Raw genomic sequence first — 24714 nt, 5'->3', positions numbered from 1 at the left:
GAGGCAGAGGCAGGCGGATTTCTGAACTTGATGCCAGCCTGGTCTAGAGTTCCAGGACAGCCAGGGCTACACAGAGAAACCCTGTCTCGAAAAACAAACAAACAAACAAACAAACAAACAAACAAACAAACGACTATTAGCTTGAGATCATAGGCTGTGGGTGGAAGTGGGGGGCATATGGGATTGGGACTTACTACAGTCATTTTTATGAGAACATTTCAAACTCTCCCTCTCCCCCTCTTAACTTTCTGCAGTAGCAATGCAGAGACTCCTAACTTGTCAAAATTGAGATTAAGTGACAACTGAACTCTCAGCCCTAAATGGGGCACAAATCAAGCCCACAAGGCTCAGGGAGCATTACAGAATAGCAGGTATTAATAATGTAAGAGCTGATGAAAGGCTGTCTTATGGTCAAGACAAGGTCACACTCATGATTTCATGTAGCTATGGAGACCTACACAGGATCAAGTCAACACCCTGGCAGGCAGCACTAACTGGATTCAGCAGGTTGGCTGCAGAAATAAAAAACAAACTTGAGAAACAAAAAGAGGAGATTAAGGTGAGAGGACATACTGGGGACGTGTCCTGGGGGAGCTGGGTGTGGGTATGATCAACATATACTATCTATGTGTATGGAACTGACACAGAGAAGGCATTTAAAAAAAAAAAACTGATTACTATCAAATACCTAGTCAGTACAAGCATTTGCCATTTCGGTTTGGAGCGCAGTGTGGGTCTGTCCACATGCACATACCTGAATGCCTGTTTGACTGGAAGCAACTGAGCAGGTTTATGGGCTGCCCACCAAGACACATGCAGGAAGTGATGGGGCTAGCAACAGGGATTCCTTTTTATTTTTGGTTTTTCGAGACAGGGTTTCTCTGTGTAGTCCTGGAACTCACTCTGTAGACCAGGCTGGCCTCAAACTCAAAAATCCGCCTGCCTCTGCCTCCCCTCCTAAGTGCTGGGATTAAAGGCGTGCGCCACCACCTCCCGGCAGTAACAGGGATTCCTACATTTTCCTTCCCTATGCTTTGTATATAAACTGGACCTGCTTTGTATTTATAATTTAAGATTAAGATATAAAATATACGTCCGATATTCTCTCAAACATCTGATAGAGCATGCACAGGAGGAATATATGAAAGACAGGATTGTGGAAGTACAGGTGGCGAGAAGAATGTGGGTGAGCTCTCTCCCCTGCCTTTTCTTAAAACAACTTTCAAATGTTCCGTAATGAACATTGTATAAAGAATCCTGTACTTCTTTTATAATCAGAAAACCTACTTAAAAAAATCAAGAAACTGTCTTCTGTGTAAGCAATATGATGTCCACGAGACACAGCCAGTTGCTGGGTGTTACATTATAGCTGCTTCTGCCAGAAGAGAAGAAGCCAAAGAGCCCACAGGAGGCCACACTGCTATCAGACCTGCCACGTACTGCCAAAATAAGGGGAAGACCAGTATGGTGGTTTGAATGAGAATATATTTGAGTGTTTGGTTCCCAGTTGGTGGACTGTTTAGAAAGGACAAGGAGGTGTGTCACTGGGGTGCTCTTTGAGGTTTCAAAAGCTCACACCAAGCCCAGTCTCCAGCTCTTTGCTCACTGCCTGCAGATCGGGATGTAAGTTCACAGGTACGGCTACAGTGCCATGCCTGCCTGCCTGCTGCCATGATGACCATGGACTAACTCCTCTGAAACGGTAAGCAAGCCCTCCAATGAAATGCTTCCTTTATGTCAGTTTCCTTGCTCATGGTGTCTCTTCGTAGCAACAGAACAGTAAATCAGCAGCTCCGGAAGCAGCCCATGGCCACTCAGACGTCAGAACCGTCAGCCTTCTGAAATGGACTCAACACTTGTGCAAATCTGGCCTCCCCCCCCCATTTCTAGCAGTGGTGGCATCCAGGAGCTGTGGAAACAGCCCTTGTGAAGTGAACTGAACAACTGTGTGGGCCAACCTGTGTTGGGGAAGGGGAGACAGGGTCTCACTGTGTAGCCCTTGCTGGCCTAGAACTTACTATGTAGACCATGCTGGTCTCAAATTCTCAGATTCACTTGTCTCTGTGCTGATATTAAAGGTGTGCACCACTACACCCAGCCTTCTGGGATCTTAGGATTCACCCTCGGACCCTTGGAGCTTGGGGTCACAATGCCTGCCACAAAGGAAGGCCTCCCTGGTACTCCCCAACCTCCCCCTGAGAAGCCCCACCTTTTTTGATTTTACACTAAAAAAATGACCAGAGGCACATACTGCTGTAGAGCAGACTAGAACCCCACAACTGCTAAGGCAGGCCCCAGCCCCACACAGCACCCGGCAAGGAGGGTTCTTACTGGCTTTGGCAGTTTCGGTTTCTGTTTCTTCTTCCTCCTCCTCCGAGCTCTCTGAGCTACTAATGGGGTCTGACACTCGAGACTTCTTAGCTTGCAGTGTCTCATCATCCTCTACCTTCTGCTTCTGGCCAAGCTCTGAGGTCCTGCAGGACAGGGGAGATGGGACAAATCCATGAGATTTGGGAAGATACCTATTCAGTCTTCAAAGGAAATGGACACAGAGTTTGAACAGTGACGACGCCAACACAGTGTGGAAACTATCTGCCCTTCACCTACTTCCTAATGTACCTTAACTATTTTCAGTGTCACAAGCAGCCAATGAAGTTAACAGAACAGGAGCAGCTAACAACCATCAGGTGACTGGCCACACCCCATAGGCTGCATAGAACCATTCAGGTTCTCCTGACCCTAGAACTGTGTCCTTCTATTGTGCTTGTGTACTGTCTGGTTTTGTGTGTTAACTTGACACAAGCTAGAATCATCAAAGGGGAAGGAGCCTCAGTTGAGAAAAATGTTTCCGTAAGATCCAACTGTTTAAGATTTTCTTAATTAGTGATTGATGGGGGAGGGCCCGGCCCCCTGTAGGGTGTCATCCCTGGGCTGGTAGCCCTGGGTTTTGTAAGAAAGCAGGCTGAACAAGCCAGTGAGCAGCATCCCCTATGGCCTCTGCACTGACTCCTGCATCCAGGATCCTGCCCTTCATTCAATAATGAACAGCAATATGGAAGTATAAGCCATATAAATCCTTGTTTCTCCATCCTGCTCTCTTATCATGGTACGTCGTCACAGCAACAGAAACCCCAGCTGAGACAGCTGGGGTCCTTGTTCTTCCTTTTTGAACTCTGAGTTTGGCCCAAGGTATCTCTGCCAACACCCCTCCCCCACAGCACTTTGTCCTGCCATTCAGTTTCATTTCCTTCTCTATCTTCACTGGTTGATTTCTGGATGAGTCCACTATACAAACAGGCCCCCAGACAGGAGGACAGCAGCTCATGACAGCACCCCACTATTGAAGTGGCCTGGAGTCTGGGAGGAAGCAGAGTGGGGAAAAATGCATGCTCCCGTGCATGTGTTTAAGGTGTAAGTCTACAGACATCTTGGTCCTTTGAACCTTGACCTGTAGGAAGTCATTAAGCCTCATTCTTCCTAGCTGGGTTTGACACTGCTGTCAACAGTTTGGGATGTGTTGCCCAGGTCCCTTCTTCCTAGGAAGGCCACTTGTCAGGTAGCTGTTAGAAGTGGCTTTATTACATGTATCAGTTTTTTCCACCCTGCTCTTCCCAACAGGATGTGAATTTCACAAGAACAGGGATTTTTCCCTTCTTGCTTGTTCTCTGGTACATCAAGAATGGTATCTGAGGATAGTACCAGGACAGATTTCACTGGCCAGTTTTAGGACTGTATTAAATAGATGACTGTGTCTGAGCTTCACAATGCAACGAGATGATAATGGTCACTCTACAGATGATGTTATTTTAGGAGGTTGCAAAAGTTGTTCAAGGTCATGAAGCTAGTTTCTGGGTTTGACTTGATAGGTAATCGCTGCTCTAGACTGGCTTGGTGGGTGAGATCTTTGGTCCACTCTGTACCCCTCACCCACAGAGGGGGCAGAGGCAGGAAACAGTGCCTGGCACAGCTCAGAGTTTGCTGGGGGGAAGGAAGTACAGTAAGTAATACCCACACACCTGGGCAAGGAAGCACCCTGTGCTCTGAGCTTGCCAGGCAGCAGAGGAGTATTAAGTATGGAGGGGAGGATGGGCAAGATCTTCATTGCCCTGAGCTCTCCCCGAAAGTCTAGCATCCCCTGCCTTCAGAGCTGCCACAGGGAAGTTTCACTAGCAGCCTCACTTTTCAGCACAGATGATGGGTGCTCAGGTCAGGGGCCAGGCTCCTGCCTGCAGTACCTCTTACTACCACTAGCATCTCCTTTGACCTGTACCTGCCTCATTCATTATAATGTCAGGAACAAGAAAGAAGAAATGAGCCAGGCAGTGATGCTCACGCTTTTAGTCCCAGCACTCAGGAGAGGCAGAGACTGGTGGATCTTTGAGTTCCGGGTCTACAGAGGGAGTTCCAGGACAGCTAGCGCTACCCAGGGACTCTGTCTTGAAAAGACAAAACTAAACGATAATAAAAAATAAAGCCGGGCAGTGGTGGCGCACGCCTTTAGTCCCAGCACTTGGGAGGCAGAGGCAGATTTCTGAGTTCGAGGCCCAGCCTGGTCTACAGAGTGAGTTCCAGGACAGCCAGGCTTACACAGAGAAACCCTGTCTCGAAAAAACAAACAAACAAACAAACAAACAATCCCAAACAAACAAAAAAGATAAAAACCCAGCTGTGCCATTTCTTTTCCTTCCTTCTTTTCTTTCCTTTCTTTCTTTAAACAGTGTTTATCTGTATAGCCTTGGCTATTCTGGAACTCACTCTATAGACCAGGCTGGGCTTGAACTCATAGATCTGCCTACCTCTATCTCCCAGAGTGCTAGGATTAAAGGTGTGAGCTTTCAGTTTAGGAGATCCAGCTCTCATAGAGTATTGTGACACACTCCTTTTGTCCCAGCACTCAAGAAGCAGCAACAGGATCTCAGTGAGTTCAAGGTCAGCCTGATCTACATAATGAGATCCTGTCTTCAAAACAAAACACACACAGGAGGGGAAGAAGAAACATACACATGATGTAACCGTCCTAAAGAAGGTGACAAGGATGCCAACAGTGGGCTATTAGAACACAATCACCTACTAGTTTAATGCAGAGATGACTTGTGAGGGTACCCCTGTTCCATCCCTCCCATTCCACCAGACTTACTGTTGCCAGTGTGTATAAATGTCCAGAAGGGTGACAGGCTGAGTCAGGAAACTCTTCTGTAGAGAAATAGAGAGAGCACGCGCTTCAGAAAAATACCCAGCCCAATAGGCATCCTCTCTGAGCCTGATTCTCCCTGACGTCAGGGCCTGTACAAGTGCTTTGGAAAAAGGCTGTTTGCTCTTACAGGTCCACTCAGCTTTACCAGCACCATTCACAACCTTCCGGAGTCAAGAAGGGCAAACAGTTCCAGCTACAAACCTTCCAATATGATACATCGGTAAGAGGCACCTCGTTGAGGTAGGCACTGAACAGTCCAAACCAGCGTTACCCAGCATCCCTACTGGGATGGGATGTCCGTATGACAGAGCTTCCTGGCAAGTCAATTTCCCCCAAAACACAAGATAGCCCAACCCCTGAAAGCTTCCACATGACATAATGGAACCCACTGGATGCCTGGAAAGAGAACAAGCCCAAAGGGTGCTAGGGTCGGAGTTAAAACAGAGGGAATCCGGTAGAATCCGAGCCTAAGCTGAGGACACACTCTGTGTGAACATTAAGACCAAATAGCTCCAATGGACTCCAAAGAGCCACATGCAAAGGAAAGAACAGGCTAGCACCTAAACAGATTGGCCTGGAGTCAGGGAGAGCACCTATTCGATCGCTCAGCTCATCCTCTATCTCTGCAAACCAGGATCCTTAATAAACGTAAGAGGGAAATGGAGAGTATCTCTTATACTCCAGGAGGCAGAGGCAGGCAGATCTCTGAGTTCAAGGCCAGCCTGGGCTATAGAGTGAGTTCCAGGAGAGCCAAGGCTATAGAGAGAAACCCTGTCAGGTCTGAAGGGCACAGTCCAGTCAGTTCCATTCTGCCCCTACCGTAGCGTCATACAAAGTAAGTCTGGCCACTGGTTCCTAATAGGGCTTTGCCATTCTTGCTACTGAAAGGTTCTCTTTCTCGCCAACCACACAGCCCATCTCATTTCCTTAGTCTCTACTCCACTGCCATCTTCCTCATTAAAGCTTCTCTGACCACCTAAGTTATTACAACTGGAGGCCGACACTCTGAATCCCACTTATTATGGCCAGCACCTGTGACAATATGCTAAGCCACAAACATACATACATGCATACATACACACACACACATACGTGTATGTATGTATTTGTGTCTTCTCTGTGAGAGCAGGGCACTCTTGCTGGACACACAACCCACAATGATGGGCACTGTACCCTGCTTCCTCTGTTAAGTTATATAGTTTGGGTCTGAATGGACATGGAGGTCCAGGAAGGTTAAGAAAGCAATAGATAATATCGTAAGGACCCAGCAACCTTTGGTCTTTAAATTTGTTTGCTTTTTTGTTTGTTTGTTTGTTTTTCAAGACAGAGTTTCTCTGTGTAGCCTTGGCGGTCCTAGAACTCACTATATAGAGCAGGCTGGCCTTGAATTCACTGAGACCCACCTGCCTCTATCTCTAGAGCGCTGGGATTAAAGGCGAACACCACCACACCCTGGGGTCCTCCAGGTCAATATCCATTTCACCAGTGACTTACCACAGTTCCGAAAAGACTACCCATGGGCCATTCCCGTCTGTCTGCTTTGCCTCTATCTCTTTGAGAGACTCCATAGTCATGTATTTCAAACTTTAGGCTCAGCAAACTTTCTGGAGGCTACAACACTCAGAAACCCGACTCCCTCGAGATCTCAGATCAACTACTGCATCCCCAGGGAAGCAGTCCTGGGTGTTCCCCACTTAGGTCCTTCCACCCATGTTTTAGCATCTCGAATCTCTCGTTCTACAGCTTAATACCTTAACTGTAAGGTCACTTAAAAAAAAAAAAAAAGACAGCTACTAGGCTGTGAGATGGACAGAGGAGCCTGAAACTGGCGCGCCCCATGTCATCATCTGCACCACAGGGCCAAATTAAAAGTTGCCAAATGAATGAACTTTGAAATTACTGCACCACGGCACGGGTTCGAGTCTTGTCATAACCTAAAACAGTCAAGGGCCTGCATGCCCTACATTCTAGATCATCCTCTAAGGATCCTCTTCGTCTCGGTGTTCCCAACAACACTGGTGACAATCCACTCCAGCTGGTCTCCCAGGTGGTGTCCTAGAGAAACTGCATAGAGCCACGTGGCCAGATCCTAGGGAAACTTAAACCTGCCGCTACCGGGAACCCGGGCGGGAATTACAAAGCTGAGCTAGTCGGATCAGAGTTTCCGACCCGCCCACTGCGCCCATGGGGAAACTGAGCCCAGGAAGGTGGCTATTAAGTCGTACAGACTAGAGCAGAGCTTAATGTTCCTCCTGCACCCTGGCCCGCCTCTCTGACTCCCGCTGGTCGGGTCTCCCGGGAGGGGCGCGGGCTACCGCTCTCTAGATCTTGCACTGGGCCATCTGACGCTTACCTGGCCGCTCTGCTCCTTCACTTCCCGCGCCGCGCGGACGTAGCCTGCTTGCAACAGATGATGGTAAATGAGGGGAAGCAGCTCCCGCCGCTTCCTGGCCTCGGCCATGCCAGAGATCCGGCCAGACTATTCACGTGCACGCCCCCTCGCCCCCGCTAGCCGCTTCCCTCGCGCCCTAGAACCTCATGCTCCTCACTTCCGGCTCCGCGTCATCGGGCCGCACGGCGCGCTGGGAAGTGTAGTCTTGCAGCTGGAGTGGGCTATCTCGTCCAAGAGGGCTGAGCCACGAAAGCTAACGAGCTCTGCCATTGGCTCAAAGGTGTGTCCTGATCTAGACCCGCCCTCTGGACGGCCATGATTAAAAAAGGTTTCCTGCATCTTAATTCTGGTTTACCCTTTGAAGGCATTTGCTGCTTAGGTCTCTCTCTCTCTTTCTCTCTCTCTCTCTCTCTCTCTCTCTCTCTCTCTCTCTCTCTCTCTCTCTCTCTCTCTCTCTCTCTCTCTCTTTCGCTGTTTAGGTCTCTCTCTCCCTCCCTCCCTCCCTCCCTCCTTTCCTCCCTCTCTCTCTTTCTTTCTTTTTTTGTTTTTTTTGAGACAGGGTTTCTCTGTGTAGTCCTGGCTGTCCTGGAATTCACTCTGTAGACCAGGCTGGCCTCGAGCTCAGAAATTCGCCTGCTTCTGCCTCCCAAGTGCTGGGATTAAAGGCGTGCGCCACCACTGTCCTGCGCTGTTTTAGGTTTCTTGATGCCTGCGGCGCCTTTATTCATCTTTGAACTTCCTGATCACTGACCCCAGCGTCTGATTACTCATTCCACAGTGTTTAGGACCCATGAATGAGGCATGAGTTGTCACTAGTGTGTTGAATCTCTAAACACACACTTAACCGAGTCCTCTATGCTAGACCAGCACGTAGCTAGGCTTGGGGCAGGTGAAAAGAAACAAAGCAAGCAGTTCGACTCAAAAATCACGCAGGTAAGCCGGGCAGTGGTGGCGTACGCCTTTAATCCCAGCACTTGGGAGGCAGAGGCAGGTGGATTTCTGAGTTCGAGGCCAGCCTGGTCTACAGAGTGAGTTCCAGGACAGCCAGCACTACACAGAGAAACCCTGTCTCGAAAAACAAACAAAATCACACAGGTGGGAGACACAGTGGACAATCTGGCAATTACAGTTCAAATGTCTGGTGCACCTTGTCGAGAGAAGACAGAGCTCATGGAAGCATGGAGGAGGGGCACCTAGCCCCCAAGAGGCATTTAAATTTAGCCTCAAAGACAGCAGAAACTTTTAAGCATCATGGAGAGGACAGGATGGAGGAACTGCGTGAGTTAGGGTGTGAGAACCACCTTGGTATTTGGTAAGGGAACCCCAAACAGAACCTTGTACTGTTAGGCTGTAGAGTTGGGAAGAAGAAAGTCCAAAATACAGAAAAAAACTCCCATGTAGGCTGCTGTGTTTGTTGAGGGCACACTGACCAGGAGAGAAAGAGAGTAGCCTGGGAATATTTGAGGCAGTTGTTCCTCAAGGACTGGTTGGGAATCTGCTGTTAGCTTTCACTCTAGAAATAGGTGTCAACATACATTTCCACACAAGTTTAGGACATAAGCACATATGATAATTAATCCTTAGTGGTGACTGGACTTTAAAATTACCTAAGAGATACTCACTCTTGTGGGTGTGTCTTAGGTGGGCATACCTGTATTTTTCTTTCTGTTTCCTGGCCTGCTGACGCGTATCCAAGGTTCCTGCCACCGTATCTTTCCTTCCATCGTGGCCTGTGAACTGTGAGCCATAATAAACCTTTCTAATATAAGTTGCTTCTTGTGATATTTGGTCACAGGGACAAGAAAAGTGACAAATGCACATTCTGAGGAGAAGCACACACAACCAGGTGACAGGAGTGGGCGGTATGTAGTGTGTGAGGACACCTACATTTAGACGTAGGGCAGCTATTTATTGAATACCTACTATTGGAGACCACATAGTCTGTATGCCTGCAGAGTTTCCAAGGCTAGTGAGAGAGGTACATGTTAAACAGATAGCCATAGCATACACTGCAGGACAGAATATCCTTTTATGGTATCTGAAAGCTACACTGAAGTCACACTATCTGGATTTAAATTTTGGCTTTGTTTCTTATTAAGTTCTAGGCATTCTCTGTGCCTTGGTTTATCTGAGAAGTGGAGATAATTACCATTTTCTACCTCCAAGGGTTGTCATGAGGGGGAAGAGAGTTCTAAGCAGAAATGTTTAGAAAGCTCCTTAGTAATAGAACTGTCTACCTTAGCAATTATTGTAAAATAACAGGAAAGAGGAATCTCTCTCTTCTTAGGGGAAGGAGAAGGATTCCCAGAGGAAATGGTGTTGATGAAGAAACCTGAGCCAGATGTGAGGGAGTCTGGATTGGCAGAATCCTGTCAGAGGGATACCTGTTAGAAGATCTTGAGGCAGAAGGTGTGGCTGAAGCTGGGAGTGGTGTCCTATGCCTGAAATCCTAGAACTCCAGAGGCAGAGACCAGAGGCTCACTCTGAGTTGGAGACCAGTCTGGTTTACATAACAAGTTCAAGACAGCCACGGTTACCTATACAGTGTCTCAACCTTGTTCTGCCCTGGGGAAGGGTACAACTAAGGGGAGAGGTAAGTGAAGGCCTTGCTGGCAGGGCACAGAGGAGGACTGTGGCAGGGGGACTGAAGGGCACAAAGGGACAGCAGAAGGCAGACTCCATATTAAAGGTCTTTTTCTTCAGCTAGAGGCTGGTTGGAGAGAGGGAGTAGTTTGAACTCTAGAGGGACAGAACGCCGTATGAATTGTAATGTAGCCTGTGCAAATGTCCAGAAAGTAGAGTGAGGGGTATTAAGATCAATAATGATAGAGAAGTACAGGCAGCAAGGCAGCGAACAGAGGGGAGAGCAACATCTGTGGCATAGAACAATGACCTAAGGAGGTCCCTAGAGCTGGTCACAGTCACTACGGACTCCTGCTGGAATGGGAGGGTGAGCAAGTCAGGGTGTGTCTTCTGGGGTGTCTGTGCAAACAGGTAGATAGAACCTTTTAGATGAGGTAGCAGGAAGTGGGCGCTTGGAGAAGGACTGAGGGAGGCAGTGGTAGAGGAGAAGCAGAATCAGTCCTGCTTCATACACCCTGTGGCTAGAAAGGGCACAAGGCAAATAGATGTTTCCTTTCCTCTGTGTGTATGTGTGCTGCTCAGGATGGGGTGCTGGGGATGGAGTCCAGAGCCTTGTGAACGCTAAACAAGAACTCCCCACTGAGCTATATCCCAGGCCCCTAGTAGGTACTTGGAAACCTGGTTTGGGCATAAATTAGTGGTCTGGGCCAGAGAAAAGATAGAAGTTAGTCAATGGGAAGAGGTTCTTTGGAACTCTGAATGTAGACACCATGCCCACCAAGAAGGTGGTGCAAGATGTGGTTTTGAGGCATGTCCACAGGTAGGGCTGTTCAAAGGACAAGCCTGCAAAAGCAGAACAAAGCCAGAGGGGGCTCACAGGAAGGAGCTGAGTGCAGGGTTTCAGTAATATGAAATGCTGGGAAGTGCTCCAAGGCCAGAGGAGATGGACATGTGGGACATGCTTGGTCTGATGGCTATCGCTGATGTTTGACTCAGAAAGTGCTGCATGAAGAGCAGGGCAGGGACAGGAGCACCACAGGTGTGGGAGGGCTGGAGAGATGCTGGGCTGTTGGGAAGTTTTGTGTGGAAAGGAGAAAAGAATTCTCTCTCTCTCTCTCTCTCTCTCTCTCTCTCTCTTTCTCTCTCCTCTGTGTGTGTGTGTTTTATTGGAGGAGATGTTGAAAGATATAAAAAACTTCGGAAAACTATAGAAAGTTTTTATGACCCCTAGACCTGAGCAAAAGAATGCAGGTTCACTAGTTCCAAAAAGCAGAACTAAATGTAAGAATTTAGGCCTTCACTGCCCCGGGATACATTCCACATTCCCGGGGTACATTATCCCTGAGTCAGTGGACACTTGCTGGATTAACGTTCAAGAGAGGAAGGGAGGGGCTAACATTCCTCAGACCTCATGGAAGAGAACCCACCTGCGGGTGGGGAAGGCCCAAAGCAGGAAGACACATTCCTGACCACAAAGAAAGATGCAAGTCATCTAGGTGGTCCCAGGAACTGGCTGACCGCAAGATAAATGGTTGGGCAAGGTTACATCCTTACAAAAGGTAAGTGTTTTCCTCATGACCCAGACTAAATTTGGGTTAGGACCTTTTAAGACTTTCTACTGTTTTTATGTTATGTTTCCTTGGTTACCCCCTCATCCCCTGCTTGGTTTGTAGTTCTGCCCTATATAAGCCCTCCACTCCCAGCCCACGAGGTCGACACTCCTCTGCCCCTGCATGGGTTATGAGTCTTGGCCTCAGTCAACTGACCCCGAAATATACCTCTTGGTGTTGCAACAAGAACGGTGTCCTGTGAGTTATTGGGTGGCCGTGAATTTCTGATGCTTGAGGGAGGTCCTCCCTTCGAAGGGGGAGTGTCTTCGAGGGGGGGTGTTTTGAGGTGGAAGAGAGAGACTTAAGTTGGTTTAAAAGTCAACTTAGATCCAGGGAAGAGAGAGAGGGGTGAGTGGGCATTTTAGGAAGCTGGGAATCGATATTTGAGGGTTTGTGGGAGGGAGGGATTGGTGTGGGTGGAGGGCTGGTCTGAGAGCAGAGGAGGGAGGACTTCAATAGAAGCCCCAAGCAGGAGCGTGGGGAGAATGGGAGCACATGTGGATGTAGGTTTGCAGTGGGATGTTAAGGGAGATTTCATCTCGAACTTCTATTTTTCTCTTCCAAGTGGGAGGCAGGGTCTGCTGAGAGTGAAGAAGAGGTGGCGAGGAGTTGGAAGGAGGGAGAGCCAGCATGCAGAGTCAAGCAACTTGCCCACAGGATCCTGGATGGTCTGATGGATTTGATGTTGCAGCTAGGGCTACAGTGACCAGTCTGCTAGATCTTAGAATGGATCTCTGAAGCCAGGGCTCACCTGCCCAGATGCAGGCAAAGGAAAGCACTCAGAGGCGTTTGCCCAGGGCTAGGGTTTTGTCAAACCACCAGGAAACAAAAGGGTATGGGGGGGCTAAGGTGTTCCCAAAGACCACAGTGCCCCACTCCTAGGAATTAAGTTGGTAGGGGAGGGATGCAAAGGGTCAGATTTTAGGAATTCAGCCTTCAGGGACTAGGACCACCGTACGTTCAGGCAACTAGAGACTCAAATGTAGATGCAGGCAGGTGGATGAATGATGAGCCTGAAATTCACTTGTACAGAAGAGTGTAGTGTGATGTGTGATAGGCTGGCGAGCATGCAGGATGAGCAGACAAGCATTCAAAGCCCTGTGCTGTTTCTCACTACCCTCTCCCCACACGTTTCTCCCCCTCCAAGGTATTCTCCAAACGATAATAGACACACCCTTAAAAAAGGATCTTGTGAAGTCGGCTGACCACATGGACCTGCCCCCAGCTCAGTGGCTGTGCACAGTAAGCTCTGGTCACTACTGGCAAGTGCCTTGAGAAGAGGCCAAGGTGCTTTCTAGCAGCAGGAGTGTGAACAGAGAAGAAGCCGGGTACGTATCCCTAGCTGACCCTGGCAGGAACGGACAGCTAGTATTAAATTAAAAAGACAAACCTACACTAAACCAGGACACTCCGATACCTCAGTCTGGAGACAGGTTGATCTGTTTTGCCCCTAATAAAATTCATTGTCAGATGCTTCTTCGGGCAGACAATTTCTTTATTTCCTGGATTTTCTAAATCATATCCTTCAGTGAATTGCCTCGGGGCCCAAGCACGGAATTAAAACATTAAGCCCATAAAATATAACATGGCAACAGTCAAGGCAGAAGCAAACAAAGACGTGCATTAAAAAACATTAGCCTTGGAGCGTTTCTCCACCAGTTTGGAAAAGTTGACCTTGTTCATGGAAGAAGCCGGAAGCTTCCTGAGTACTCAACTTAAGTGTCCTTGGGCAAAGCAGTCTGCCTTAGTCACCTCAGGTTCCCAGGCAGGTCAGGAAAAGAAAAACAGGGGCTGGAGAGATGGCTCAGTAGTTAAGAGCACTGACTGCTCTTGCAGAGGACCAGAATCTGAGTCACAGCACCTACATCTATTGGCTCATAACTGCCTGTAACTTCAGCTCCAGGGGATCCAATACCCTCTTCCAGCCTCCTCAGGTACCTCCACTCAGGGGTGTAGTTGTGTGTTTTCTGTAAGCTCATGTTTTTCCTCCTGGTCCCTCTACTAGAATGACGACTCTTGAGACTCAATATATTTATAAACATTTAGGCCATAGGATTTGGTTGTTCCCCAACTATCTCATAAGTTAATCATCCTGTTATTTTATCCTAAGTTCTGTCACATGGCTGGTTACCTGGTCCACAGTTTTTTGCTGCTGCCTATATCTTCATTCTAGGGCCCATCTGCGTCCTGTTTCTATCCCAGCATCCCCCTCTCTGCCACTCCCATCTGTCTGGTGGATGTCCCACCTCCTCATTTCCTGCCTAAGCTCATTGGCCAATCAGGTTTTTTTTTTTATTGGCAGATGAATGCTTTTACACAGTGCACAAGAGATTATCTCTACACATGGACACATACCCACATACATATACACATAATTTAAAATAATAATCTTTTTTAATTTTAATTTTATTTTTAGAGACAAGGTTTCACTATGTATCCCTGGCTATATTGGAGCTCACTATGTATTCATATTCACAGAGATCTGCCTGCTTCTGCATCCCAAGTGCTGGAATTGGAATTAAAAGCATGCACCCCTATGCCCAGCGTAATACTTCTTTTGTTTTGTTTTTTATTTTTAAGAAGAAAGTATTCAGCAGGTGGGACTCTACATGTTCTTCCCAGCAGGAATGGTCTGCACACGGGTTGGAAGTAGCAGGACCAGGAACCAGTAAAGAGTTTTGATGGTCAAGTTCTGCTATGTGGCCTTAGGCCAGACTCTTGTCCTCTCTGGTCCCCTGAAATGACCTTGTGTTAAATGGATCTGTGAACAAAGTCTGCTCTAGTACTGTATTTCATTCATTCATTCATTCATTCATTCATTCACTTTACATCCTGATGAGAGCTTCCCCTCCCTCCTCTCCTTCCAGTCCCTTCCTCTCCCCTCCCCTCCTCCTATGCCCCCTCCCTCTCTCCTCAGAGAAGGGGAGACCTCTGAATATCAATATGCTATGGCAAACCACATCTTCTGTTGAGGCTAGACAAAGCTGTCCAGTTAGGGAGACCCAAAAGCAGGCAACAGTGTCAGACACAGCCCCTGTTCCTGCTGTTAGGGGTCCCACATGAGGACCAAGTTGTACATCTGTTACAAATGCGTAGGGGGACTAGGTCTGTCCCATGCATGCTCTCTGGTGGTTCAGTCCTTGTGAGTGCCTGTGTGCCCAGGTTAGTTGATTCTGCAGGTTTTCTTGTGGTGTCTTTGACCTGACTCTTTCACTCCTTCCTCTCCCTTTTCCACAAGCTTCCCTGAGCTCCGCCTAATGTTAGACTGTGGGTCTCTGCATCTGTTCTCCTCAGCTGCTGGGTGAAGCCACTCAGATGACAGCTATGCTAGGCTCCTGTCTGCAAATATAGCAGAAAATTATTAGTAGCGTCAGGGGTAGTCTCCCTCTCATGGCACGGGACTCAATTTGGGCCAGTTATTGGTTGGTCATTCCCTTGTTTTCTACTCTCTCTTTACCCGTACTTCTTACAGGCAGGAGAAATGGTGGGCTGCAAATTTTGTGTCTGGATTGGTATCCCCATCTCTCCATTGGAAGTCTTGCTTGGTTTCATGTTCCATATCCCCGACTGCTAGGAGTATTAGTTAGGGTCACCCTTACAGATTCTTGGGAGTTTCCATTGTCCTAGATTTTTAGCTTGTCCCAGAGATGCTCCCCACCTACACTGATTCTAGTTCTCTCTCCCAGTTCTGTCTCCCACTGTTTTCCCCACACTTGATCCCTGTGTCTTCCTATCCACTCCCCTCTACCCACTTCTCTCCCTCCACCCCAGATGTTTATTTCATTTCCTCTTCACAGTGAGATCCAAGCACCCTCCCTTGGGCCCTCCTTGATACTTAGCTTCCTTGGGTCTGTGGATCATAGCATGGTTATTATCCTGTACTTTATGACTAATGTCCACTTGTGAGTACATACCATGGTTGTCTTTCCCCGTCTGGATTACCTCACTCAGGATGAGGTTTTCTAGTTCCACCCATTTAGCACTGGACTTTCTAGAGGGTACTGGGAAGGTTGCTTCTGTTATCACTCCAACTGAAAGATAGCCGCTTTCTCCACTTTCCGGATTCTCTGACTCAAGTCTCTTTGGCGGGGTGTTTCCTCGGCGCTTTCTCCTCTTCCCAGACCCAACCGGCAATTTCTGTTTGTTTTTCTTCAATCCAGAGAAAGCTTTTGAAGGTCATTAAGTTGTTACTAAAGTAGCAGTTTAGCAATTCCAAGATGTAGCCAGACAGTTACTCCTCTTCCAACACCCCCACCCTCCAGGCCGTCTTAGGCTTTAACCCTTCCTGTCCAGCATATCCTGGCGGCCCTGTTCCAGCAAATACAGCCTCCCTTTAGCTTGAGTCCTGTTCTTTCTCACTTTCTCTTCTCCCTCCCTTCCTCCCTTCTTTTATTCCTTAAAGTATTCGCAGTATACACAGAACCCCTGTGACCCTCTCTTTTACTTAACAGTAACATGTTAGAGCCGGTTCTCCTGATACTGAGGTCTGCATAGGCTCAGAGTGGACCCTTTAAAGTGGTCTCATTTTGGGAAGTGTATGCAGTGAGCCAGAGCTAGCCTCCAGGCTGATAAGCACTCATTAGTTTAGCATCATAGAAAACCTCTGAACTGGTTACCAGCCCTGCTAGTAGATGAGGAAACAGAGGCTTTGAGAGGTAGGGGCTGGGTGACCAGACCACTGGTGGTACACGGCAGTATTTGGGCAGATGCCAGCTGTCAGGGCCTCCTAACATGACCCAGGCTGGACCATAGGATGAGGGAGGCAGGATATAGGCCTTATGATTAAGCTAAAAACACAGTGGCTTATGGACTGAAGTGTTAAATCTGCACTAGGATGTAGTCAGTGGGCAACAATGAGAGATACAACTCCACTTTAATAGTGGAACCAATTTAATTGCCCAAAGCATGATCTCCTGAGCATTATTTATTTATTGTGTGTGTGTGTGTGTGTGTGAGAGAGAGAGAGAGAGAGAGAGAGAGATCAATCTTCATGTCCTTACTCTTCTTCCACCATGTATGTACATTCTAAGTGCTGAACTCAGATCCTCAAGCTTGACAGTAAATACCCTTCTTACCTGCTGAGCCATGTTTTGAACCTAAAGTTCCAGTGGCTGTTGCTGCTGCTTCTCTTTCTCTTCCTTCCCTTTTCTTCTTCCCTCCTCCTCCTCCTCCTCCTCCCTCCTTTTGATTATCTGCATGTGTGTGTGGTTTGTTTGTTCACATGGGTGCAGTGCTCAAAGAGGCCAGAAGAGGGTGTCATGATCCCTTAGAACTGGAGTTCCAGGTAGTTGGGAGCCGCATGGGTGCAGAGAGCTAAACTCAGGCCTTCTGTAAGCAACACAGGCTCTTAACTGCCCAAGCCATCTCTCCAGCTGGGCTCCGGCTTCTTAATAGTTACTCTGGTATGTGTCTTCCCAACCCAACCAGAACCCAAATCCTGGGAACATGTTGTTCTCAGAACATCTCACTTCTGTCACCTCATTTGGGTAAAACTGCCGTGTTCCTTCTTGAAGTCGCACTGTTTCCTCTCTCTGCTTCAAAGCCAAGTGTAAATGTCTCTTCTACAGCGTTCTCTCTGAGTACTCAAGCTTCCCACCTTGGGCAGTCATCTCTGCTCTGTCAGGAGGCCCCTTTTTCTTGGTGTTCCTTCCCAGACACATGCTACCAAAACATTAGCCAGGAGGGGGCAGTACACAACCAAAGAAAGGTCTTCTGAAAGGTCAAGGTCACTAGGGACTGTCTCGGATTGCTGTGGATATACCAGGTTCAACTCCAGGGCCGTGAAGTCTGGTAAGCTGGACCTCCTCCTTGGGCCTTGGTTTGTTTGCTTCTCTGTGCAAGAGATTGGGTTGGGATAGTTCAGTGTTTCTAAAAGCTTGGTAATATACAATGCGGCATCGGGAGAGAACTAGATGGACGTATTTAAATGGAAGTCATTATGTATTTATTTTAATGCGTATTAGACAAAAAAGAACTAGCACATCAAACCTGTTATTTTGCAGATATTATTGCTTAGGATGGGGCTAAATCGGCATTCAAGTTAGAAAAAAAAAAGCCCCAGTGAGTCAATGTAAGAGAAAGTACCAATTAAATTATAGTGCAGATGGAAAGCCAGCAGTGAACGGCTTCGATCATCATGGGTCTGCCTTCAGCTCCTGGATGCTGCGATCTGCAGGGACCTATCCACAGGGATGCCTGTCTTTGATGGGAGTGGAAGAGGGGGAAGCAGTTGCCCGAGGAGCTCGGATGCTGGCCTTGGAGTAGAGAAGCAGGAGCTTAGCAGCTGTACCTGCTGCGTCTCCACCACAGACCCTCCTCCACCTATGTGTGTGTGTGTGGGGGGGGGGGGGTGAGGGGTGAGTGCTGGCTCCCCCTCCGCCTTCCTTCTCAGCTTTCCTGTGGTTACCAGGGAGTGGGAGGCTCAAAGGGGGTGCATTCTGGAAGCTCATCTGCTCCCTCATTCTCACTCAGCACCCTGCTTGGCATAAGCTATTCAGGGTGATGATTAGTGGAGCTGCAGAAAGCCACTGGGGTGGGCTGAGGAGAGAAAACAGGTAGACAGTGTTTTCCTGAATATGTGCATACCCAACCAGGAACAACCATCTAATGGTTTCCAAGTTTGGCTTGGTGAGTGGAATCTCCTAGCCCCGCTGTAGAAATGCAATTTCAAAGCTCTCCTGCAGCAGCAATTCTGATCCCGGGGGTGCCCCCTGTATCTGTATTTCTCATGGCTCCCCAGGAGATGTGGAGGCTTCTGGGTTTGGAACCTCTGTGATCATCAGCACACCTCTCTCATGTACCAGAAGATCAGAGAAGCTGTGTCATTCATGGAGTCCAACATGTCAATAGCAGTGACCCAGACACACAGGCAAATGGAGTTTATTTCCATTTTCCCAGGCTCTGGACTGGTCTCAGCTATCTACCCAAGGGGTCAGAAGGGGTAATGAGGAATAGTGGTGGGAAAAGGTGTGTGGTGGCGGGATTGCCAGTAGAAGCAGGTGGCTAACAGGTGTAGCTTCCTCATAGCGGCTGCCAGCCGACCAAAGGCAAGAGTAGGTAGGTGTATGACGCCACTTAGGACTGGGTTTCACATGGGATTTATACAGTACAGAATTCAGACTAATACATAGGAGACAAATTCTAGCAGAACCTTTGTTCATTCTTTTGTTGTTGTATTTATTTAAATATTTATATATTTATTGAGACAGGGTTTCTCTGTTTAACAGCCCTGGATGTTTTGGAACTCACCATATAGACCAGACTGGCCTCAAACTCACAGACATCTGCCTGCCTCTGCCTCCCCGGTGCTGGGATTTAGGGCATGTGTAACTACATCCAGCTAGGGGGAACTATCTGACAATGGTTGGTGGCCCAGAAAACAGTTAACCTTAAGGACAATTGTCTATGTCCCTGCTCCACTTTACATTATGAGGTATTTGACATGTTTCGAACACAACACGAATAACAGGCAGGTAGCTGCCAAATCCCCATGGTTCAGATCATGAAAAAAAAGATGTTAATGGTACCCAGAACCTTCTAGCTCATTTCCCTTCTCTCCTGCCCAGAGAGGGTTGCTGACTTGGCCCTCTGAGGGTGAAAGAGTCATTTCCTTACGAGGATTCATGCTTACACTGCTTGTGGGTGTGTTCATGAAACAGAGGCAGTATTGCTTTCGGAATCTTTCCTGCTTTTTGTAAATGATATAATACATACAGCCTTCTGAAATGAACTCGTTTTCACCCCACATCATGTTTGAAACTGATCCGGGGTGATGTACAGAGAGAGTTCCAGCAAATGATTTATTCCCAATATCCAGTTGATTGCATTATGTGTGGGGCACAGCTTATTAATCCATCTTCCTGTGGGTGAGCACTGAAGTAGTTTTTAATTTCCCACAATAAAAACCACTTCTCAGTGACTACTGTCCAACTGAGTCTTGCATGGGCCTAGAGAGGACTTACTGTGAATGTTTTGGGCTCACTCACATGGCTCAGCTTCCACAGTGCTGGGATTAAAGGCATGTGCCACAACTGCCCAGCTACTACCATTTGTCTTTTGATGCACAAAGCACAAAGTATATATATATTCACATATATGGGTATTTTGTCCGCATACATATCTGTATATCACATGCATGCCTAGTGCTTCTTTGGCCAGAAGAGGCTGAGAAGGTGTCAGATCCTCTGGGCCTAGAGTTATAGATTGTTGTGAACCTGGGTCTTCTGGAAGAGCAGCCAGCATCCTTAACCACTGAGCCATTTCTTCATCCCCATCAATGTCTCTGTTGTGGTGTGAGACATTGTGACCCTCACAGCTGAGGCCATTTGGCAGCATGGCATATAGTGGAGAGTGAAGCTGAGTGACTTATAGGCATGTGACCTTGGGGTGAGTGAGTTTTCCTCTGGGCTTCAGCTTCTTGACAAATGAGCCAGAGATGGGAACAGCCCCCCAGCTCCCAAGGATGCTAAGAGGCTGTCAAGTGGAGGCCAAGGGAGCACTGACACTTTCACAGAAAGCAGGGTTCACACATCCAATGCCACATCCCCATTTTCACGGACCCGGATCCGTCCATGGACTCCCATTTTGATCTTAGCTCAGGAGACACAGAGATGTTTGGAGAGGCATTGGTGACCTCTCTGGAAAGCAAGGTAGGAAGAAGGGTGTGCTCCTGACCTCTGTACAACCTCTGTGCTCACACTGCTTGATCATTGGTGATGGTGTGGTTGAAATTGTATCAGGTAGCTTCAAGAAAAATATTGGTCTGGGGAAGGAAAAGGACACAGGAGGCCGGTCACTTTCACTTCTATGTGACCACATGCTAAACCTCACAAACAGGTGTCTTGTGGCGAGGGTACCTCTGTCACCTACACCTCCAAAGTAGTTCATTCTGGGCACACACCATATCGGACAGAACAAGATGGGTATAGGATAGGTTCTTGGGGCAGCAGGCCTTTGAACAATGTTACAGAGCCTGTGGACACCAGGTTTACTGTCCCCAAATCAACCTGTTGTCCTTACTTCTATGTGGTCAGCCTACTCAGAGACCAGGATACTCCCTGTTAGTGAGGAAAGTCGTGTAAAATGGAAGCTTGCGTCTGGAATAGACAATACCTGTGCACAGATGGGTGCAGAGAACGAACTCCACGCCTCCTGAGTCGTCCCCCAGCCACCCAGCAGGAATCATTGTTACCAGAGATTTTATATATGTGCATTTGTCACATCATGGGGAACATTGGAGATCCATGGTAAACCTTGCTAATTATCCCCCCTCCCGTCTTCTCTCTTCTGAATTTAGTAACTGGAATACAATAGGCATCAGACAATGACGAACGGATGACTACACAGGATGCCTGATGCCCATCGAGGTTTAGCCTTTTATACTCTGTATTTCTAGACTCATCCCTGACCTCCGGAGTTTCTTTCTCTTTCAGTATGTCACTGCAGACGGGTAAATCCAGGCCTTCTTGACCCTGGCATGCAGCCATAATGAGGGAAGTAAAAGAGCCAGGCAGCTGAACAGCTTAATTGTCATCTCCACCAGCCATGGTTACCAGGGAAACTTGAAAACTGTTAGATTGGGGAGGGGCTTTGGGGCAATGTGAAGCTGCGAGACAGAATCTCCAAATGAGGAGGGGGAGCTTTCCACAAGTTCCTCAAGACTTTGATTTTTTAAAATTTCCTTCAGTAATATCTAAAACAATTAGGTCTTATATTTTTGGATCATTTTGCAGCCTACTTTTTACATACTGTCCCTTGGTCATGAGATGTGGAAACCATCATATTGGCACAAGGCTCTGCAACCCCAGTAAACTGAGATTTTGATGTTAATCAAATTGAGCAAGTACCTCTTTCTCCTCTCTCTCTCTTTCTCTCTCTCTCTCTGTCCCTCTCTCTCTCTCTCTCTGTGTGTGTGTGTGTGTGTGTATGTGTAGATGTGTATGCATCTCTGCTAATGTGTGCAGAACCCAGAGAGGTTATTGCTGTCCATCTTCCTCCTTTTAGGGAGTGTCTCTTCCTGAACCTGGGGCTGGGCCCCACCCCCATATGTTTGCAGCCACAAGCCCCACTGGTTGTTCGGTCTCTGCTCCTCACAGTCATGCAAGGCCATGCCAGGCTTGTCACCTGGGTGCTGGAGTCCAAATGGCATGGTTTTACAACAAACCTGCCCTAGTCCAGAGAGCTAGCCCTCTTGCTGGGTGTTCTTTTTCTTTTTAATGGACACAAAACCGTGTAAAATCCTGCATCCTAATGGATACCATGCTACATCTAAGATCTTTAAGATACCTCAATATACTCTGAGGGAACTTTTCAGAGAATTCTTCTAAGTCTCCTGTATATTACTTGTTTGTTTGTTTGTTTGTTTGTTTTTGTTTTTCGAGACAGGGTTTCTCTGTGTAGCCCTGGGTGTCCTGGAACTCACTCTGTAGACCAGGCTTTCCTCGAACTCAGAAATCCACCTGCCTCTGCCTCCCAAGTGCTGGGATTAAAGGCGTGCGCCACCACTGCCCGGCATCTTGTATATTTCTTAAATTGAGAAATCCTAGTGAGGTGGAGAGGACCCCAAGCTATGGCAGACAGCCTGGATTAAAATCCTTCCTCTTCCCTCCTTTCCTTGGGTCACTGGGACTCTTCTGCCTTTTCTGCTTTAATCCCCACTGCCCCTCACCCCCAAATAAGGTTTTCACCATCTGTGGCAGCTGGGAGAGATGTCCCTGGGTAGTGAGAGCAGGTGATCTGGCCCTGTCCCTTGTTTGCTGTAGCACTTGGGAGAGAGGGCCATGTGTTTCGCCTGGGCAGCACAGTAGAGCTGGCCCTGGTGGAGGGGTGCAGGTGAGCCTGCCCCGAGGGTGAAGGCAAGAGCAAGAGCACAGGACAGCTGGCCCTACCACTCATCTGCCCATAAAATGTTGTGGGTGCAGGGGTGATGCCCTCTCCCTTTGCACCTCTCCACCTGCCCTAGTCCAGAGAGCTAGCCCTGCCCCCTCACTGACTGGTTATAGTATTTGGGAGAGCAGGCTCTGCACCTTGCTTGGAGAACACAGTGGAGGTGGCCATGATGACAAAGGCCTGGATGAACCAGTCCCGAGGGTATGAGAGCACAAAAACCAACCTAGCCCTCACAGGCTGGAACACTTGGGAGAGCAGGGCCTGTACCTTGACTGGGCAGCACAATGAAATTGGCTCTGTAGGCATAGGTGCGGTGAGCTGGGCCTAAAGCATAAGAGTAGGAGAGTTGACCAAGCGTCCTGCCATCGGGTGGCCTAGCCAGACAGTGCTAGAGAACTTGCCTTGGTGGTGCAGATAAGAAAGAGCCAGAAGGCTGACCAGCTCAGCTACAGGGTTAGCCCACCCTAAAATCTATACCAGTCTACTGATCCAAGCTGCAGGATCTTCATGACATGGGGCAGCAATGGGATGACAGGGAAGAGACCCCATGAGGATCCAATATGGATGGCATCACAAAAGCCAGAGATTTTGAACCAGACCAATGACTTATTGCAGTGAACGTTTGCAAGTGAAGATCTGTGGGCAGAGGGATATACTGTAGTAGGACACACTGTGATATACTACAGATGTTTTCTATGCTTTGGGGTTGTGTGTGTGCGTGTGTATGTGTGTGCTATATTTGGAGGGAAGGTTGCAAGGGTGAAGCGTGGACATGAGGGGATGAGGAAAAGAGTTGAACTGAGGTGAATAATGTGAAACTCACAAGGAATGAATAGAAAGTTAGAAGAAAGAAAAAAGTGTTGCTTGCTGGGTGGTGTATATCTTTAACTCCAGCACTTGTGGGGGTGGGGCAGAGGTAGGCAGATCTCTATGAGGTTCAGGATAACCTGGTCTTCATAGTGAGACCCAGTGTGGTGTTTTGAATAAGAATGGCCCCCTAGGGTCATATTTGAATGCTTAGTCACCAGGGAATGAAAATGTTTGTAAAGATTAGAAGGATTAGGAGGTGAGGCCTTGTTGGAGGTCATGTGTCCCTGGGAAGGTGGGCTCCACACCAGGCCCAGGCTCTCTCTCTGCTTGTGGGTCAGGATCTAGCTCTCAGCTACAGCTACAGCAACACGGGAGGCGCCATGCTCTACACCATGATAATAATGGACGAGCCCTCTGAAACTGCAAGCAAGGGCCCAATTAAATGTTTTTTTTTTTGTTTGTTTGTTTCTAAGAAAAGTTGCCTTGGTCATGGTGTCTCTTCACTGTAATAGAAGAGTGACTAAGGCACCCAGTTTCAGCAATGACAAAGCAAAAGAAAGAAAACAAGGCTCAAATTGCCTTCAGTCCAGGATAAATGAAGACAGTGGGTGAGAAAGTGGTCATTACCAGCACGTTCAGCTCTCTTGTTTTTTAAATGTGGAGAAGGAGCCTTGATGAGAGGAGCTGACATTTCCACCATCATCACTTGGACGTCCTGTCCTCTGCTACCGGGGCAATGGGTCACTAGCAGTAACGCTCGATTCTAAATCTGGAAAGTATAAGAATAGCAACTCGGGAAGAGCCTGTCAGCGTTTGGGCAAACATATTACATTTTTATTTGTTAAAGAGATTAAATTAGCAAAGCCAAACAAATAAATGAGCACACTACACTCCCCACAGCCATACCTCTCTTCTCAGAGGAAAAAAAATAAATTCCTTCTCAGGTGAGAGGTCAGGTAAGAGGCACACAGTGTCAAGATAGCGAAGTCCTTCAGTGCTGAATACCCGGGAGCCACTTGGCTACACGGAAGGGTCACCTTATTGTAGTCTACATTCCATTACTTTGGAATATGGCTTCATGGTTGGGGTCACCTAGGGTAAACTGGGGCTCCAGAAAGCAGTGGCTATGTCTGATTACTGTCATTTCTCACAGGTTCACCTCTGTGTTTTGCAAATACATATGAACCAAGAACAAAAAGGCAAATAAATGACCCCTCATTCTTTGTGTTTAAATATTT

At 47.8% G+C, this 24714-nt stretch overlaps 1 protein-coding gene and 1 long non-coding RNA gene across 5 annotated transcripts in view; one reads left to right on the top strand and one right to left on the bottom strand.

Annotated features, from left to right (window-relative positions):
• Tcof1 (treacle ribosome biogenesis factor 1) overlaps nt 1-7761 on the bottom strand; it is a 34298-nt gene extending 26537 nt beyond the window's left edge. For 3 of the 4 annotated variants that reach the window (XM_034518460.2, XM_034518461.2, XM_076912583.1), the window contains exons 1-3: nt 7548-7750; nt 5138-5193; nt 2332-2474 (exon numbers count right to left, since the gene is read on the bottom strand). In XM_034518460.2, the coding sequence (XP_034374351.1) occupies nt 2332-2474; nt 5138-5193; nt 7548-7655 (307 nt within the window). In that variant the 5' untranslated portion in view covers nt 7656-7750. Of the gene's footprint in view, nt 1-2331; nt 2475-5137; nt 5194-7547 lie in introns of all 4 variants that reach the window. The other variant, XM_034518462.2, reaches the window with a different exon arrangement.
• Nucleotides 55-2091, top strand: LOC143434295 (uncharacterized). Its single transcript, XR_013103678.1, has 2 exons — nt 55-559; nt 1770-2091. It is a non-coding gene; the product is annotated as an uncharacterized LOC143434295 (long non-coding RNA).
• Nucleotides 7762-24714: the final 16953 nt, after the last annotated feature.

Source organism: Arvicanthis niloticus, chromosome 14 (assembly GCF_011762505.2).
Source record: "Arvicanthis niloticus isolate mArvNil1 chromosome 14, mArvNil1.pat.X, whole genome shotgun sequence".
NCBI classification, from domain to species: Eukaryota; Metazoa; Chordata; class Mammalia; order Rodentia; family Muridae; genus Arvicanthis; species Arvicanthis niloticus.
The sequence above is the reverse complement of the archived record's forward strand: the minus strand, read 5'-3'. Positions and strand labels throughout refer to the sequence as shown.